Genomic DNA, 18863 nt, shown 5'->3' with positions numbered 1-18863 from the left:
ATTAAAACTGAGCTAAAAAGCAATCATGGGCAGGATACTTTTGTCATTTCTATCCAAGGACCACTTCTGCATTTTCCTCCTTTGTGCTTGCTAAAGCACCTGGCCTCAGGTCTGTGAGAATCACCCCAGCCCAGAAGAAGAAGATTCTGTTCATGACTCCCTAGCACTTAGGGACTGGGGTGTTCTTGTTTGGGCTTTGTTGGGTTGTATTGTTGTTTGGTTTTGTCAGGGGAGTGTTTGTTTCTTCCTTTGGGTGGTTGGGTTTCTTTGTTGGGGAGGGAGGGGGGAATTTGTTCAGTTTTGTGAAGTAGGAACCCCTGTTCTCCTTGATTGTTTCATTCAGGTCCAGACTCATAGGTTAATGGTACCTGATAGAGACTAATTGGGGGATAGAGTAGAGAGGGGGAAAAAGCCTGTTAACAGGAAATCTAAAATCATTCCTGTCAAAGAAATCCAGTATCATGAAAGATTTTTTGATTCCTTTTACCCAGGCTATGAGAGGCTATTGCATTACTATACCATACCTTGTGGTCTCTAAGCCATTACCCACACATTAAGTATGTCACTATTTTACTTCTCCCTCAGGTAAAGGCATAAAGGTAGTTTTTTAAAAAATCAGAAAAGTCACTGTCATAGAGAGGAACATTACCCAGAGATGAGAAGCCTGCCTTTCTCACTTGCCCACACCTCTGGTCTAAGAGCAGATGACAGCAGAGAACTCATTTCACCTGAATACTAGAGAAGAGTTACATTTATGATAGGCCTTACTGAGTAGGATATTCAGCTCAAGAAGAGCTTTTTGTGAGACAGATTTAAAGAAAAAAAAGATTGTAAACATAACAAAACCAACCAACCAACCCCTATGAAATAGAATTCAAGGATTTTTTTCCCTTAAGCTACTTCTTGTTGGACACAGTAGATGTCAAATCTACTACCTTTAAAAGCAAATAATGCCTAAAGTGAACCAGTTTATCACCCCCACTGCTCTCTGAACTATTCAGATTTTAGCCAAAGCAAGTTCTTTGGGTAAGGTCACATAACACTTCCTAGAATATTTTCCTCAAAGGGAATGGATATTTAATAACTGATTCCTAACCTGAGTTCCCACATGGCTTTCCACACAAAGGTGCTCCTGTTTCAGGAATACTGCCAGAACTCTTGCTGAAGTGTTCAAAACAATGCTTGCACCTGGTGTACTTCTAGCCTGGACATCAATACTGTGCATCAGAGGGCAAACTAAGTCTTCTCACTGCCACAACTCTCCCATCAATCTTGGGGATGCACAGAAAGCTGCCCTTTTTTAATTTCTTCTAGAGACAAAGTACATTGGTAAGTATCAAATGTGAAATGCAGTTATGCCAACAACATTCTGACATCCTCTACTTACTCTACATTGCAGTTACAACCATGCTCTCTTTTCAGAGTTCAATGCAAATATTAAATGAATCAAATAATTCAGTAATTTTCCTACTTGGAGGTTCCTCCTCCATAATGAATGTTATTCTTCTTAAAGCAAAACACACCTCTATGTTCCCCCGTTTGCCCCAGAATCCTTTTCCTCGGAATAGATTCTGTATAAACTCCTCTTTCAGTCTTCCAATTCAAGTGCTACAAGTCTAACCCTGGACAAGAACAGTGCACAGGTTTAGCAGACACAAATGAGTATGAAAAGCAAGTGCTGATAACTGTATTCATTCAAGAAAGGTGGTTTTCTGGCAGATATATTGAGTTGATGCCATCTTTAATCGGGTTAATGGAGTTAGCACTAAAACTTCTATAGCATTTTACTAACCATGTTGTTCTTCCTCTTCCCAAGTGCTATATGGAGCTATTATGCCAGGAATCAAGTATGCTAGAAGTACTAACCAAATTACAACAGTTGGAGATGAGAAACTGGAAGTGATCTTTCTAGAACATCCTGAAACAAATTATCTTGGCCCATTTGGCTTAAACATCCATGGATTGTGTGGAAAGAGAGAAAACAAAAGGGGGGAAAAAAAAACTTGGAAATTGTTATTTGTCATTTTCAGACAATAAAACTATATGTGAATAAATATTGGAGGCAAAATACACAGCATAGTGCTTAGTTGAAAGCTTTTGGGTTTTTTAGTCAGACTACCTTTTAAATAGCTCAGTGAGAAGACTTACCTCCTACAAATACACAGAGTAAAATTATAACAGTGGGGAAGAAACACCAGCTGACTACAAGTGTTCTGCACTGACTATCAACTGCGGAAGTAAATGGATACGATATCTTCACAGAGCAAGTACTGTGTCCATTTCTGTCACCTGTATTCCATGCTGTTTACAATGGCTAGGAAATCAATAAAAAACAAACCAACCCACAAAAGCACAAATAATTTGAAGTCAGAGAGGCAGATTGAGTTGTTTTTGTAAAGGATCAGCATATTTAATTCAAGACCAAAGGCTGTTAGTTCCCTTAGTTAAATCTACAGCTAGAGAAAGGATGTTTCTAGAAGTAGATAATGATTTAATTCAAGCAGCAGTATGAAGATGATCATATTATCTAGGAGCTAAAGGCAAATTAAGTATAAAGGTAAGTTCACCCAAAAAAAGGGTAATACAACATACTTAGAAATGGGATGTTTTCAAATGAAGACAAGAACTGTGCAAAAACCAACACAACAGAATATCTAGACAACATGAGATGAGCTTGGTTTAGAAATTATTATTCTATTGCCTTGCATTACAGAGGCTAAGAGAACAACCAAATAATTATTCTGATATGAAACTCAGAGAACCAATATATTGCTTAAAATGTATCATCATTTACATAGGTAGATGCAATTTTTTTGCATGTGTACCTGAGTGCCCCACTTCAAGAGATTTAAAACATTTTCAAGTCAACAATAGATAAATCCCCTTAAGAAGATTCTTAAATAAATTTGCTTTAATTTGTCATTAAGACAAGACTCCCATTTTAAAACATCTATCAGGTGCTGTAAGCTAGGTATTGTAGACTACATTTAAGACACTTTATTTAATAATTAAGATGTTAGTAAGTTCGAACTATTACACAACAGGTAAAACAAGACATAAAATGTTCACTTTTTTCAAAAACATACTGAACTCAGATTAATACATGAGAAGTTATTGAGGTAAGTCACCAAAAACACACTGAGACTTTCAAAAGGTGTGTAATTAGGATGAACAAGATTAGGAACTTAGGAGAAGAGGAAAAGGAATTAAATATGAGGACTTGCATGCCTTACAAATTTAGAGTCTTTTTAAATTTCTTTTGCTTTGGGCACTTCCTGGAGGAGCATCTTTTTTGTTCTTCTGTTTTGCAGATAAACTGCTACATTCTTTTGACCCATGGAAAGCCTGCAGACACAAGATACAAAACTCAAACGCACACACATCTCTGCTGCACTGTCCCCGTTTCTTTACCAATTGATATTTAGCAGGATATTGACATCTTGGACAGGGCTTTAGAGCTTCGTCAGTGAACAGAGTTTTAGCAACCTGTGGCAAGAGGAAGAAGAGCAGAGCTACTTAGTGCTTGCAATGAAACATTTTTAAAAACTGAAAGAGCTTCCTTACTACCTACTTTTAAGTATGCTTCCCGTCTGCTAGTTGAGTGGGGAACAGAACTGCATCTCCTGGGCGTGACTTCAATGTGTGAAGGTGGCATCTGTGCTAAAGGAGTTCTGGCCTGAGCTTGAACAGGCCTGAGAGCAGATCTGTTGAGAACATGAAGCCTTGTGGCAGCATCTTCAGCTTTCAGGAGAGATTCCTGTCAAAGTTTATAAAGAAAAAAGCAAACAAAAAGAATCAAGTTAGGGTTTATTTCATTTGGGATTTGCAGCTGGGTTTTGCTGCACAAAAGAAAGAAATTATGTGTAGTGCACACATTCAATGAGGGAACAAGACACAGGAACCATTAAACAGAGGCCTATGAGCAGGGTAAAAAGCCAGCTGTCTTTTTGCACTCTACTGATGCTCAAGTCTATGAATTAGGACACATCTCAATGGCAAGCATGGAAAAAGCAAACAGAAGTTTTATCACCATTAAAAGCAAGGCTCTGCTGAAGTGTGGACATACACATGTGGAAGATTTGAGCAGTAATGCTGCTAGTAATATGCTTACTTGTCTACACAGCCCTTCAACTTCTGTATATCCCACTGATGTCCATGGAAGGAAACCTTTAGCAGTGCTGAAAACCAGGAAATACTCTAGACTGGATCCTACAGCACTGCAGACTGGAGTGCAACGGAAAATGAGGAACAGCATGACACAAATGTATGAGTAAGGTTTAAATCTAAAGCCAGAATCAGTCAATGAAGAGATCCTACAGGATTCTCAAGGAGGGGGGGAGAAGGAGATGAAAAAGGGGCAAAGAAAGAAGAAAGCCACACATGGCTAAAAGACTAGTACTCAAACTGACAGCTGAAGAGCAACAAAAGCTATTACACTCTCATGTTGGAATCCTCCACATGCTCATATTAGAACTGTATCTATCACCTCCTGCTCTGAGGCTTTACAAGATGTTTCCTTTTTCCTTGGAGCTGTCTTCTTTCACACTTAAAACAAACAACCAACCACCTTTGAGATGAACCTTACCCCAGCCGCTTCTCTCAGGTGTTTTATGTACAACTTTCTCCTCTCATTTGCACTCTTATCTTGCACAATGATTTCACGCCAGTTTTTGCTTACTTTCCAAACGCTGGAATAAATTAATGAAAAATCATCTGCTTTCACATTTTTACCAAGTAGTACAGAAGCCATGATAGCAACACTACCTTTGTAAAGATTTTTTTGCATCATTTCATACACTGTTGGTTATTTTACAGACCAATGCTATATACTAGTTCCCTATATTGATCTGTTAGGAAACACATATCTCATACTCTTACACACCACTGCATAGAATAATAAAGTCTGGAGAACAATTGCAACATAAACAATGCTGTGGATCTTTGACTTACAACATTAAAAATGCTTCTTTTTTCTACATCAGCCACTCTGAGTTTGTTTCAAAAGTTACACATTTCTGTGAAGTGTTCTGAAAACATCTGTCCTCTCTATGAGTATATATGGCACTCCCTCTAGATTTCCTTGAAATAAGTGACAGTTTATAGCAATTAAAAAATTAATCTAGAACATTACTGAGGAAGGAAAATTGTGAGCAACTTTGTGCCTAGAAATAACTGAGGAAATGAAATACACAAGTGTTTGGATCACTATGCATTATTGAGGAACTCATAATCAGAAGAAATTAATTTCTTTAAGCCTGGGATGTAAAGATGCTTCTAAAAGTTATAAATGCCATAATTTAGTTTTAAGTTTACTAATTCCCCATATTTGGCTGGGATTTTAATTTCCCCCATACAATATACTTTTAGAACTACATAGTAAGAGCCATTTGGTTAGTGGTGAAGCAACTCCTTAACTTTCTCAGAAACAAACAAATTCTATTGCAAACATTGCTATTCCAGGATGAAGGGAAGAGAAGCAGTAGTACTTACCTGCATAGGCTTTCAACTGTCAAAGCATCTAAAACTATAGCAAGAACATGTTTTAAATTTCTGTATTTTAATTCTGTTAAAATATCTAATTTTTCCAGGCCCATTTTCTTGCCAATAAGTCCAGCAAGAACACATTCTAATGCAAATATCTCCGTTGTGTCAATACTCTCCGATATTTGCTTTTGGTCTGATCTTTGTCTTTGCAAGCAAATTTCCTGAACCATTTTCAGAGCTGGAGTTCTTGAGAGATCTCTGTAACTTACAAGCAGGTCTTTACTGGGCTGCTCTGAAACTAAGGCATGGTCCTCAGTAACAAAGTTTCTTTCTTCTGCTACCCTACTTGCTGAACTAGGAGGACAGCCCTGATTATCTTCCGTCTCTGACAGTGAGCCCTGCTCCCGAAGAGTGGATAGCCTTCTAACTCTTTCAAGTTTTCTTGTCTTTCTTTTGCTGTCCACAGTTGTGGAACCTCCTTTATGGTTTTGGAAGCACTCTTGGAAAGATCCCTCGTGATCAGATAAATCTCCTGATTTGTCCAAATGAAGTGAATTATATCCACTGTCCTCAGGTGTGGACAGATCTGGGTAACTTGCCGTCTTCACAGGGGAAGAGTTTATATCGCATAGTTCACAGTTGAAGTTCTCTACAAGATTGTTGATATGAGTCAGGAGCTTCCCCTCATGGACTTCAGGTAACCCACAGTAAGCAGGAGTCCTAAGCAACCCATCACTTCCACCCATAAGGACACTTTCGTTGAATTCATTGGCAGTACTAAGAGCAGCATCCTTGCACTGAATAGGAGATAAGCATTCCGGTTCTAGCAACAAGGGCTCCGTGCATTTGGACTCATCCAGCGTGGAAGTTCTTTGTTGTAGGAAGGAAAGCCTCCGCTTCGGGCAATCGGGTTGAAAGCCCTGAGGTTTTGAAGTGCTAGTTGTCAGGGGTCTGCAGCTCCCATGTTTTGGAGAATCTGAAGCAGTTTGTGATAGCTGTTCTTCAGGGCTCAAAACAGAAGAGAATCTGCTGCTTCCTGAAGAACTAGCCTGTTCTTCGCAGCACCCTGCAGTTGTGGCAGCTAGAAGGGTCTTAGGTAACAGCAGCCTCCTGCGCAGTGAGGAGCTTTTTCTACTCACTTTAGGAGTTTCAAAGAAATTTCCACTTCTGTTTGCTTCTCTTCTCTCTGATAAGGAGATAGAATTCAATTCATTTTCAATAGAAGATGACATGGAAAAGAGAGCACTTGGGTCAATGTGCTTGGAATGCTCTTGCAGGGGTGATAAACTCGTTACATTCAGTGCTTCTTTATGCTCTTCATCAGGATCTTTGACTGACTTGTTGCATTTGCTGTCCAGAAATACTGAGGTGCAGCATGTGTCTTTAAAACTGGAGTAGCTCGAATGACTGCTGAGAGATGTCAGTCTATTTCTTTTAAGAATATCACACATTACTGAATGACTGTCTGACATCTTCTGCTTGCCACTCTGACTTTGTCAGTGAAGATACCAGTGCTATTTCTGAAACAAACCATAAAATCAGTCACCAAAAATGCCCTGAAATTAGTGAGAAAGCCTCGTGCAAGTCTATCAAAATAGCAACCATGAAAAAAATTTTTTTCATTCACCTTGGTAGAATCAGTGCTGATACACAAACATGAAAATAACTTCCAATCGAGTGGATGGTTAGAACAACTGATTAAAATGCATAAAACACTCTGAGGGAAAGCAATTTACAACACACATCCAGTTAGCTAATTGATCTTTCAATTCTCATGCAAGGAAAAACACTTCAAATAAGTGATACAGTAACTAAAGTCTAATTTGTGCTGAAACCAGCAACAAAACTCCCTCTCATTCCAATAGGATCAAGATTTCGATTAGGACTGTGTTATTGCTTTATCCAACCAGTGACAGTCCAAATAATTCAGCCTTCAAGAGCTAACAGCAGCTCTGCTAGCAGAGGAGCTTATGGGGGGGGAAAAAGCAGCATTTTCTCCTTGAAAAATAACCAAACTAAAAGGATTAATCATAAAGTCACAAGTCCAGAAAAAAAAACAACCCAACTTTCAAAAGATAGGAAAGATGCATGGAGAGTCTCTGTGTGGTGAATTGCTTCTCTTCAGTTGATTATTCACGCTATGAGCGGAGGACTACATCACCATAGCTCTTTTTTCTAAGCTGAGAAAGACCTACAAGAAGAATTGAGGTTTCAATTTCTATGCCAAATTTTGGTGAACTGCTGTTAGTTAGCAAACATTGATAGAAGGTATTCACAGAATCACAGACTGTTAGGGGTTGGAAAGGACCTCCAGAGATCATCAAGTCCAACCCCTCTGCCAAAACAGGATCACCCAGGGCAGGTCACACAGGAACACATCCAGGCAAGTTTTGAAGTTCCCCAGAGAAGGAGACTCCAGGCAGCCTCTTTCAGTGCTCCGTCACCCTCTCCATAAAGAAGTGTCTCCTTGTGTTGAGGTGAAACCTCCTGTGCTCTAGCTTGTAACCATTTCTCCTTGTCCTATCACTGGGCACTACCAAAACCAGACCATCACCTTCATCTTGACACCCACCCTTCAGATATTATTAAAATAATTCAAGCAAACCTGCGCTTCAAACAACATCAAAATGACAGGGAAGGAACAAGTAAATAAAAAAGAAGCAAAAGGAAACAAAAAGTTGTGCAGCGGTAGGGGAGAGCAGAACAGCAGCTGATGAAACAGGGAGAGCTCGAGTGAAAGCCCGCAGTGTCCTGTAGCCACAGCAGCACCCGGCAGGAGGAGCCTGAGAGCTTCCCACTGATTTTGAGGCGAGTCCAACTTGGGAGAAGCCACTGCTGTACAGACCCAGGACACAACACACCCCAGGTTTGTATGCACATGCTTGTTTCAGAACGTATTACTTGCACAAATTGGGATTTAACACAAGCTCTTGTGCTACAAATACAGTACTGGAGGGAAAGCCTTTTTGGATATGCCAAGCATCTCTCATCATAGAGCAAGATGCTGCTTATAGCTGTAAGAGATGCCTAATAAAATTTCTTGTGACTTGTCTAGCGTTCTAGAAGGACTTCCTTTTTTATCAGGAGAAAAGTTTCGTCTACTAGTTTGGTAGCACCAAGTCTTTGTCATTTGAAGTAATCTCTGAAAGTGTTTTAAACCTTGCTTTCAATATCCTAAAACAGTTGTGCAGGGAAGGGGAGACTGGTCACAGAGCAAGTCAGTTAGAGAGGAAGGCCCTGGAATCCATAGCTACTAAGTGCAGATTCTTGTGTTTAATACATTTTTCATACCTATTATTAATGTTGTAGCTTTCAAATTGGTTTACAAATCCACAGCTTTCTGTGAGACCTGCAAACTTTCTGGCAGCTTACAGGACAAAAAAAAAAGTATTTCATATTCAGAGACACTAAGTTAAGGACAGGGTTCAGATGTATAGACAAGAAGTAACTTCTGACAAGCTTAATCTTACAATATTCTAAGGAAGCAAAAATATTGGTTACTAGAAGACAACATAAACGGTGCCTGTAACTGAGACATGAGACCTAGGATGGAGTTTGGTACTTAGCTTACATTCCCCAGGGACACACACTGAACATTTATGCCTCGAACAAAGTGCTTTCTGTCCCTATTTGTCACAGTTCACCACTGATAACAGACAGAGACAAAATTTTGGTCATGCAAGACTATTTTCTCTGTTATTTAAACACGTATCACATCTGCAGCAAAAAGGGATTCTGTTCTTTGAACGCCCATATCTAAGAACAGAAAGGCCGTGAGTATCTTCAAAGCTATTAACCCTGAAGATAGCGGAGTGGAGTCCTGTCTGTAAGGGGCAGATCACTTACCCTAATTTGTGAAGCAACTCGAGATCTTCCGAAGCAAGAGTGCTGTATTTAGAGTATTGTGTACCCCTATGGATAACCTGAAGTGAGAAAGAATGTGGGGAGGAAAAGACAGAGGCATAAAAGAAACATCACCCGTCTGAGACAGAGTTTTCAGTTCAGCTCGATATGTATTCGCTGCAATGTCTAATTACCCAGCGATGAAGACAATCGACGGCTGCCTAGAGACCGACACCCTAGGGTCTCTCCGTCACCTGGGATGCCGGCCACGAGCAAAGCAACAGCTTCATCCAGCAATTCACTGGGCACAGGAAGCAGACCGTAGAGGTCCCGTACCACCGAGTGCCGTTGAGGCTGTTGGCGGGGCTCCCCGAGAAAGGGCGAAGGCAAGGAACTCGCCCTCCCCGGCCGGCTGGAGAGAGCTGGAATCCTGCCGCCTCAGCAGCTCGCTGCCTGGCTCTGGAGCCCGTTGCCTTAGCGAGAAGCCGCTTCGCTTCTCTCCAAACACAGCGGCTCCTCGCGTGCGGCCGCCGCTGCGTTCCCTCGCTTGGATTTGAACCGCCCGCCCTGCCCAACCGCTGCCGCGCTGCCTTCCCGCCTCCCCCAGGCTGCGGCCCTCGGGCGAGCGGCACCGCCCCGGGACCCGGGCAGGGCGGCGGAGGCCCGAGTGTAACGGCGCTGCCCAAAGGGAGAAACCGTTTCTCCGCGGCACTGGAAAATACCGTTAAAGATCGGCTTCTCCCTCACTTCATACTTCAGCCCTGCGGTCCTTGCCTCACCCAGCCCACCATTAATAGCGCCCCTGAGGCCCTTCCGCCCCCTGCTCTGCCCCTCAGGCGCCCCGTGAGGGTGAAGTTTTCCCGCCGCTGAGAGCCCGCTCAGCTCCCCACTGAAGGGCGGCTTCAGGGGCGCAGCTCGGTCACAGCCAGACAGAAACTTCACAGATACCCAACCGCCTCTGCGACCTTTGAGTTATAAGGGCGCTAATTAGTGCGAGTTAAGCAGTATATTTCCACCTGATGGCCCAGGAACGCTCACAGAGCCTTGGTGCCGCCTCCTTTCAATCAGCTGTCAGACGGGTGGGAGATGCCCTGTGACGCTTGTAGTCACTCTGTATTTTTTAAAACAATACAATAAATAATAACTAACTAGATAAATAAACCACGAGTACACGGGTGCCTGTCTTTCCTGATCTGGGTAAAGACAACGCGGGGCTGCACAGGAAGAAGTTCTATACAGAAAGAGTGATTGCGCTATGGAATGGGCTGCCCGGGGAGGTGGTGGAGTCGCCGTCATTGAAGGTGTTCAGGAGGAGACTTGATGGGGTGCTTGGTGCCATGGGTTAGCTGTTTGGGCGGGTTGGATTGGTTGATGGGTTGGACGCGATGATCTTGAAGGTCTCTTCCAACCTGGTTTGGTTTATTCTAATAAAGGTTTATCTGGTACCTGCTGGCTGCAGACGGGAGGAAGGGAGCTGCCGGTGATGAGGAACCGTCAGGCCTCCCAGCGGCTGCCCCAGGGGCTCCTGCCGCACAGGGCCATTAGAAAGGCCAAATACATCATCATCGCTGTGCTCTTCTGCTGGGTATTACTCTCGTTTACCTCACTAGCGCAACATCTACCCACGGCTATCTTTAAACTCTCTGGTTCTTTCCCTGCTTACACCTCCCAGTTTTCTTTCTCCCTCCACCAGAACAACGTCGGAGATGCAGGAGAGATGTGAAACCGTCGTGTGTGACTTTAAAGGCAACACTATTTTCTAAAGGAAATGAGAGGCTTCCCAAAGAAATGCCAAAATTAAATAACACAATTCCCGTACGTAAGGTTTGGGAAGTTTGCAGCCTTCCCTTCGGAAACTTTCACCCCTCCCAGCCTCACACAACCCACCCGGGGCGGGGACAGTGACTGTCGACTCCTGGCAGGCTGAGAGGGGCTGAGGAAACACGGAGATGGAAAGTTGCCTATCCAAACTGCGGTGTTTTTAGACAACATTATTTGATGTGACTATAAAGTAACAGTTATGGATAAAAAAGACAAAGGCTCTTGGAGTACTTCCCGTTTTCGTTTTAGGGGGAGAAATAATTTGAAACTTCTTGGAATTTAATGCAAGTTTCGTGAAAGTGCTTTCTATAATCTCATCTATTTCACATGAATCAGAGCGAATTGTTTCTCAGTTCGTTGTGTTTGTTTGTAAAATAAATTATTATTTCTGTGAAGCTGGCTTCTTAAGGCAGGACACAGCAGCTGCAAGTTCCGTCTCTGGCACTCAAACCTGGATGGATTTATATAATGTGGATCAAAAAACTGTGACAAGTTGTAATTGAGGCATTTAATGCACCGCATGGAAGCATCACGCCAGAAAGAATGTTATTTTTAAAAGCCTTACCTCCCAAACAACCAACAAACCCACACAAACAAAAAGAAACCAACCACAACTTGAGAAAGTCACTTCTAAACATGCAAATGGACGTAAGACAGCCTGCAGCTCCCCGCGCTGCGCTCGCCTGCAGCCGCATTTCCTTCCCATGTCAAAAAGCATCCCTGCACTTCCCCGCCTCGCCCCACGAGCCTTTCCTCCCGCTGTCTCACCCCTTCCTCAAGAGCTGTGGCACCTCTTGAGACCGTGGAGGTCTCCCACATAGTCTCAAGTTTTTCTGCTACTCCACATCAGAGGAGCATCTTTAGGGCTAGTGTTTGTCATCCCGTCAGTGTGGGTTCTTACTGGTTATCAGAAACGGCTGCAGTAACAGATGCTTTGAGATATAATAAAACATCCTGGTTCTCCAAGGGAATAGTTAAACGATGGCGATAATCGATCGATCGTATTATTTCCTTCTTATCAGGGGGGAGTTTATTTTCACGGAATTAACTTTAACTGACTTTTTCATGGTGGTATCATTACTGCATCCTTTTTAAATTATAGGTTGACGGACGCATTTTAAAGCATAAAACGAGCCTGGAGAAACAATACCAAATTTTAAACTTATTTATTTACGAGACAGCATTTACCAGGGAAGGAAGGGCTCAGGTTTATTTTCCTTCCTCTGCTTCGAGTGTGGGCAAATGCTCGCCCCTTCGGAGACGACGCCGGTAGTGACAGCACGGCGACGCTAGAACCCAGGCGAAAGCCTCTGCGTTTCACACAGCGTTTCTCCTGCATCTGCTTTATTCTGGCACTCCAAAAGTTACCTTTGGTTTATCCACACACAGCAGTACGGAGACGCAGGCGAGTTGTCAACAATCATTGCTGTATTTTCATTACATGTAACTTAAATACAAAACTGGGAAAACCCGCAGCTGTCCACAAGTTTCTTTCAGACAACCTGTGTATGAAGGTGATTTTCTACTGCGAGAATAAATAATGAATAAATTACAGCCGATGAAACCCCACATACACCAAGGCATTCGGGCGCTTAGGAAGCATGTTTTATTCAGAATCAGAAAAAGAAAAACCTTCCCTTAAAGTAGGGAAGCTTTAGGAGGATGGTTTAATTTCATCTGGCATATTCACAAAACGCAGTACTCTGTTGAGCATTTGTTTCCAGGAGTAAATCGAAGATAGCTAATTTCACAGAATACCAAAACATTCAAAGTTAATTCCGCCGAGGAGGCGAAGCAGCGAGAGAGACAGCAGCCGGTACCACCAATCTCGTCACGGCACTCGCCGGCACTTGAAACTCTTTTCTAGTACGAGCCCGTGCTTAAAAAGACACGGCATCGCAGCTTGGAACTTCCCTTCAATACGGGCACGTAAGATACTGCCCTCAACATTAATGTATCGATATACGGCCTTTTAGCTGTGAGTCCTCGCTAAAATGCTTCCGAAACCATGAAACATCTTTGAGGGACCACGCCTCGGCTATTGAAACCTGCGCTGCCCGAAGCAAGCTGTCAGCTTTCTCCTGAGAAAAACGACGCTGCTACCCATACGACAACCTCGGCATTTTAAAATGCCCCCAAAAGACTCCCTGCTTTTCCCCGAAGCGGCTAACACCGACAGCCGAGCACTCGTTACTTTCTCGGTGCCGTTACTCAGCGGGGAGCAGGCTGGAGCTGACGGCGCGGGCAGGGCCGCGCTGCGGCAGGGCCCCGGACGCGCGCGCCCCGCACGGTGCTCGTCGCTGGCTCGCGCGGCCGGCAGCGCAACGGCACGGCCTGGGGTACGCGGCCTGGGGTACGCGGAGTGGCATACGCGGCTCAGGGGCGAGCCGCCCGCCACCGCGCGGGCAGCGGAGCGGGTGACGCCAACCGCTCCTCCCGCCGGCGCTGGTTGTGTCGTCATCGGACGGCGCCCAGGCGACGGCGAGGTCGGCGGCGTTGGTTGTGCACGCAGGTATTCGGGCTCGCCTGGGGTTTTCGGGCTTCTCCCTTCGGTAATCGGTGTACCTCGTCGCCGCGGGAGAGGGGCGATGTGGCTGTGGCGAGCAGGGAAAAGCCCGGCACAGCCTCCTGGGCTCCCCTTCTGCGCGAATACCCCGCGATGCGGTGGGGGGGGGGCCCTGATGCGGTGTTTTGTTAAATTTAGATTGAGATATTGAAGTGATTGTGTATGCCTTGACAAAAATAATTAACCCCCCCTCCAAGCCTAGTGTGCAGATTGTGTGTTGTTTGGTTGTTTCTATTTGTGTTTAGATCATGGATTCTCAGAAGGATGTTCAGCCTCCAAAGCAGCAGCCAATGATTTACATTTGTGGAGGTAAAGACATCAGGGAATATTTTTTACTTGTTACTGGTGGCTTAGTGTTTTAATAATGAAGAATACATAAATACCAATATCTGCGGTGTGGATCCTGATGTTTTTTAGAGCTTTGCACACCAGTGGTACCACATACATGGGGGATATATGGATACTGGTGGGGAACTGAGGGTATTCAGTATCACTAAGGTTGGAAGAGACCTCAAAGATCATCGAGTCCAACCTGTCACCAACTAATTCACTGAAGCTTGTGTTGCTTTTACTGAAGTGCTGTAGTCAAATTCTCTCGCTTACAGATAAGTCAACACATCTTGGCTGTTTTGATTTGTCACTTCAGAAGTCTCTGAAGTGTTTTGTCTTTTAAGAAGGTAAATGTGACTTTGGAGGGCAAACCAAAGTTTTTGTCAGTAGACAGTCTAGTTTTATTGAGTGGAATATTTCCTGAGCAGTAATAATTGGGTGATATTTTTAGGAAGATCCTCTTTGATCTTAATATAAATTGAGTTTGCTTCTTTTTTTTTCAACAGTATCTTAATAACATTCAGCTCTTGATATAAAAATCACTAAAATTATTTTCTGTTATGTTTGTTTGCCACAAATATGAATTTTACTGTTATGACATCTGAATGTTATCTGTGCATTAATGATGCTGGGTTTATTTCCCACTGCCTTTATCTTCTTCCATCACCTCAGAATGTCATACAGAAAATGAAATAAAGGCAAGAGATCCTATCAGATGCAGAGAATGTGGCTACAGAATAATGTACAAGAAAAGGACAAAAAGATGTATCCTTTTATACATGCACTTGGATGCATTTGGGAAGCTGAGAATGGAGAGAAGGTATAAGGGAAATTGTCGGTGACGGAGACTGAAGTCAATATGGATGACCAATATGACCTAGTATTGTCCCTTTATTGTTCCAGTATTGTACGAGTATAGTGTGAGCATAGTGAGTATAGTACAGCAAAGTAAAGTGTGTATTAAGGGAACTTCTACAACTTCTATAAACTTGGAGAGCATCACTGGCATAGCTTCATTGGTTCCCCACGAGTGACCACACATCATACTATTACAGCTTATTGGTCAAACTACTAATAACACACCAGGTTGTTGATGCAGGTGTGTGTCCTGTTATTCCAAGATAACTCTTATGTTTATAGGTACCAGTGCCCTGCTTTAGTTACATGCTGCAAGCACAGCACTGTTTTGCTACACTGCTAGCCACTTCTGCATTTATGCTGAGCATGGCCTACCACCATGTCAGGCTCTAGGCTGCTCACACTGCTCATCGCTGGCATTGCCACAGGAAATAGAATGGAAAATCTGAGTACCCTTCTAAGAATCCTGAAAGGCCAGAAGTCAGTACAGTAGAGCAAAATACTGGAGGGAAATTTCTGCAGTGTGATTTGGCATCTTGTTTTCTTTTCTGGCACTGTGGTGTTTTTTTTCCCCTTTTTCTATGCAAAACAGAATAAGCTGTGATAGTCTGTGTGCTGTACTCAGCCTTTTAAGCAAAGTGGACGGGGTCAATTAAAGATGAATTTTGAAATGGTTTTATGTATTTAGTTGTGGCAGTTGTGGTTTTTTTCCCCTCTGCCCCATCCCCCAAATCTTTCTCCCTGACCTGTTTTCAACTACAATGCTTGTTTTTTAATTTCCTTTAACCGCACTATTCCAGTGGTGGTTTTTGATGCCCGATGATGTCCGCTGAAGATGCAGCAACTTTGTGATGCAGTTTGATCTCTTTGATGACTGCTTTGTAAATCCACTTATGTACAAATGCCTACCCTTATTTGTTTTAAGAGATTGTAATACTAAATCTTCCTGGCACATTAAACTTTGTGTTGTCTTTGAGCGAGAGGTTTCTAGAGCTGTCATTTAAATTCTACTCAGAGCATGCAGTAATTTGTATTGTATTATTTTTGAGAAAAACTTTCATCTGTACATTAACAAGGTTAAAATGCTGGTAAACATTCCTTAAACTCCTAGGAACTGCATAAAATAGTTGTGGTTTGGATAGATTCCACTGAAAAGTAATAGAAAGCTACACAAGGTTGGGTCTTGTTATAGATGACTCCAGATAAAAGTTTCTGGTCACAATTTTGTTGGGACCTGTCTTGTTCAACATCTTTGTGGGTGCCATGGACAGTGGCACTGAGTGCACCCTCAGCAAGTTTGCTGATGACACCAAGCTGTGTGGTGCAGCAGACACGCTGGAGGGAAGGGAGGCCATCCAGAGGGACCTTGACAGGCTGGAGAGGTGGGCACAAGCCAACCTCATGAAGTTCAATAAGAGCAAGTGCAGGGTCCTGCATCTGGGTCGAGGCAATCCCAGGCACAAATCCAGGCTGGGCAGGGACTGGCTGGAAGGCAGCCCTGAGGAGAGAGACTTGGGGGTGCTGGTGGACAAAAAGCTCACCAGGAGCTCTCAGTGTGCACTTGCAGCCCACAAAGCAAATCAGATCCTGGGCTGCATCAGGAGAAGTGTGGCCAGCAGAGCAAGGGAGGTGATCCTCCCCCTCTGCTCAGCTCTGGGGAGACCCCACCTGGAGTACTGCCTCCAGTGCTGGAGCCCCTATGACAAGAGGGATCTGGAGGTGCTGGAAGGTGTCCAGAGAAGGGCCATGAGGATGATCAGAGGGCTGGAGCACCTCTCCTATGAGGACAGACTGAAGGAGTTGGGGCTATTCAGTCTGGAGAAGAGAAGGCTCCGAGGTGACCTCATTGTGGCCTTCCAGGATCTGAAGAGGGCCTACAGGAAGGCTGGGGAAGGACTTTTCAGGATCTCAGGTAGTGATAGGACTAGGGGGGATGGAATGAAGCTGGAGGTGGGGAGATTCAGGCTGGAGGTGAGGAGGAAGTTCTTTCCCATGAGAGTGGTGAAGCCCTGGAATGGATTGTCCAGGGAGGTGGTTGGGGCTCCATCCCTGGAGGTGTTTAAGACCAGGCTGGATGAGGCTCTGGCCAGCCTGATCTAGTGTGGGGTGTCCCTGCCCATGGCAGGGGGGTTGGAACTGGATGATCCTTGTGGTCCCTTCCAACCCTGAATGATACTATGATACTATGATAAAAAGGCAATAAAAGCAAGCAAAGCAACCGGTTGGGCATGTGAAGGTACCAAACTTCACAGCAGCTTTACAATAGCTTTCTTCATTTTGTATAGTTACATCATCTACATAAACAAACTTCTGCTAAATAGAAGGCAGGCATATGATAATGAGTCTTAGGTGGGTAGATCCCCACTCATGCACACTCTGCATGGTAAGGGTCCTCCCGAGTGTTGAAAGATGAAGTAAATGAGTCATCCTCAAAGCTGTCCACTCTCACACATGCTCAGTTGTCTAGACTTCTTATCTGAAGAAAACAAATCCCCAGTTCTGAATAGAACTGAGTGTTTATCTTAATACAGCTTCTCCTCAGCCTTGGTGTCTCCAATTAGCCAAACACACTGTCTCTGTTTAAGTCTGTAAAATACGCAGCTTCCCCCTTTGTCGTCAAAACAAGCTCCTGCAAGCTCCCCAGTCACCCTTTAACACAAATCACAGAATCACTAGTATATTCATAACGGGTCTGAAACATGGGTCTGCATTTCCAGAGGGGAAATCTCAGAAGAACTTGAGAACACCCAATTGGAAACCCAGTTGTGGAGGAAGTATCAAAGAAATAACCTCTCAGAGATGAGAGGAGGAAAGCAAGGTAGAAAAAAAAGAAGCAATGGGTAAACAGAAATTTCCAGACTGCTTCTCGACTTGGTTGTACTTAAGGAAAGCTCTAGGTCTGTACTGTAATTTGGATAGTGTCCCAAAACTAAACCAGCATCTTGTTTTGTCTCTGATTAAAAAAAATCCAAATGACTGTTTTGTATTGATGAGCCCAAACTTCCTGCACCTCTCTGTTTGGAAGGTGTGTTAAGTAATACTGGAACACCCTTATAACTAAAGTGTACTACAAAGTCCTGCTGGAATGTGCCTAATGCTCTTATAGCCTCATTAAAGCGCTTCCAAGTCTCCATGGTGCCAACGATTCTGCTCATGTTGAAATAATGTGTTTAACTCTTAGCAGTGTGGTAAAGTGTCCCTGTTACAGATGGCATGGCCAGGTACTGGCTCATAAATTAACTGCAGTGGGTTGGGTTAGGAAATAAAAAAACACATTCTTGAAAGTTTGTAGTTGTTTAGCTAAGATTTCCTTAGGTAGCTTACCTGACCTTCACTCTTGAGAGGTTTCTTGCCTCGCTTTTTGCTTGGAAGCCAGGCACACTCAAGTGTAAATGATAACATTTTTACTACACAGTTGCTGTCCGCTGGCATGCATAGCGTGTGCCTCATGCCTGCACAGCAGGAACAAGGAAGCAGCTGCTGTCGTGATATCACAGAACGGCTTAGGTTGGAAAAAGGACCTCAGAGATCATCTACTCTCCTCCCCCTCCCAAGGGATGAGGTCTGGCGTTGAGTCGCCCGTTGAAGAGAGCGCAGTACCAGTACTACAAAAGGCCTGGAGGGGGCAGGGGATGCGTTTGGCTGCGCCGCGGACAGGCTCTCCGCATCTGCCATACAAACGAGAAGAGCATCTGCTGCAGCCGGGCAAAGTGTGGAGCCGCTGTGGAAGACGGGGCCGGGGGCCTGTCGGACTGACGGCAGTGCTGTAGGCACCCGAGGCGCCCGGCGTTGGGAGGGTCTTGGCTGTTGTTGGGTTTTCGTGGATAAATAAACACTACATGGAAAGCAAACAGTTGATGCTTGACGAGACCTGCCCCGCAGCACTGCTATTTCTCCTCACCCAGCAGGAGCGCGGGGCGCACCGAGGCCCAGCTGCACACGCGCTGCGGCGGGCAGAGGC

The 18863-nt window shown here is 44.0% G+C and overlaps 2 protein-coding genes across 2 annotated transcripts; one reads left to right on the top strand and one right to left on the bottom strand.

Moving 5' to 3' along the window:
- Positions 1–2348: 2348 nt before the first annotated feature.
- FBXO43 (F-box protein 43) lies at positions 2349–6976 on the bottom strand. The gene is made up of 4 exons (XM_068161032.1): positions 5491–6976; positions 4586–4688; positions 3572–3757; positions 2349–3486 (listed from the first exon to the last, which is right to left on the bottom strand). Exons 1-4 carry the CDS (start codon positions 6954–6956, stop codon positions 3238–3240), a joined length of 2004 nt encoding a protein of 667 aa, XP_068017133.1. The 5' UTR covers positions 6957–6976; the 3' UTR covers positions 2349–3237.
- A 6625-nt stretch (positions 6977–13601) lies between these two features.
- POLR2K (RNA polymerase II, I and III subunit K) lies at positions 13602–15878 on the top strand. The gene is made up of 4 exons (XM_068161031.1): positions 13602–13660; positions 13960–14023; positions 14717–14809; positions 15703–15878. The coding sequence occupies exons 2-4, from the start codon at positions 13963–13965 to the stop codon at positions 15723–15725; spliced, it is 177 nt and encodes a 58-aa protein (XP_068017132.1). The 5' UTR covers positions 13602–13660; positions 13960–13962; the 3' UTR covers positions 15726–15878.
- Positions 15879–18863: the final 2985 nt, after the last annotated feature.

Source organism: Melanerpes formicivorus, unplaced genomic scaffold (genome assembly GCF_026170545.1).
Source record: "Melanerpes formicivorus ecotype bairdi unplaced genomic scaffold, bMelFor1.0.p_v2 SCAF_56, whole genome shotgun sequence".
NCBI lineage: Eukaryota > Metazoa > Chordata > Aves > Piciformes > Picidae > Melanerpes > Melanerpes formicivorus.
This window is presented reverse-complemented; position numbering and strand designations above follow the sequence as displayed.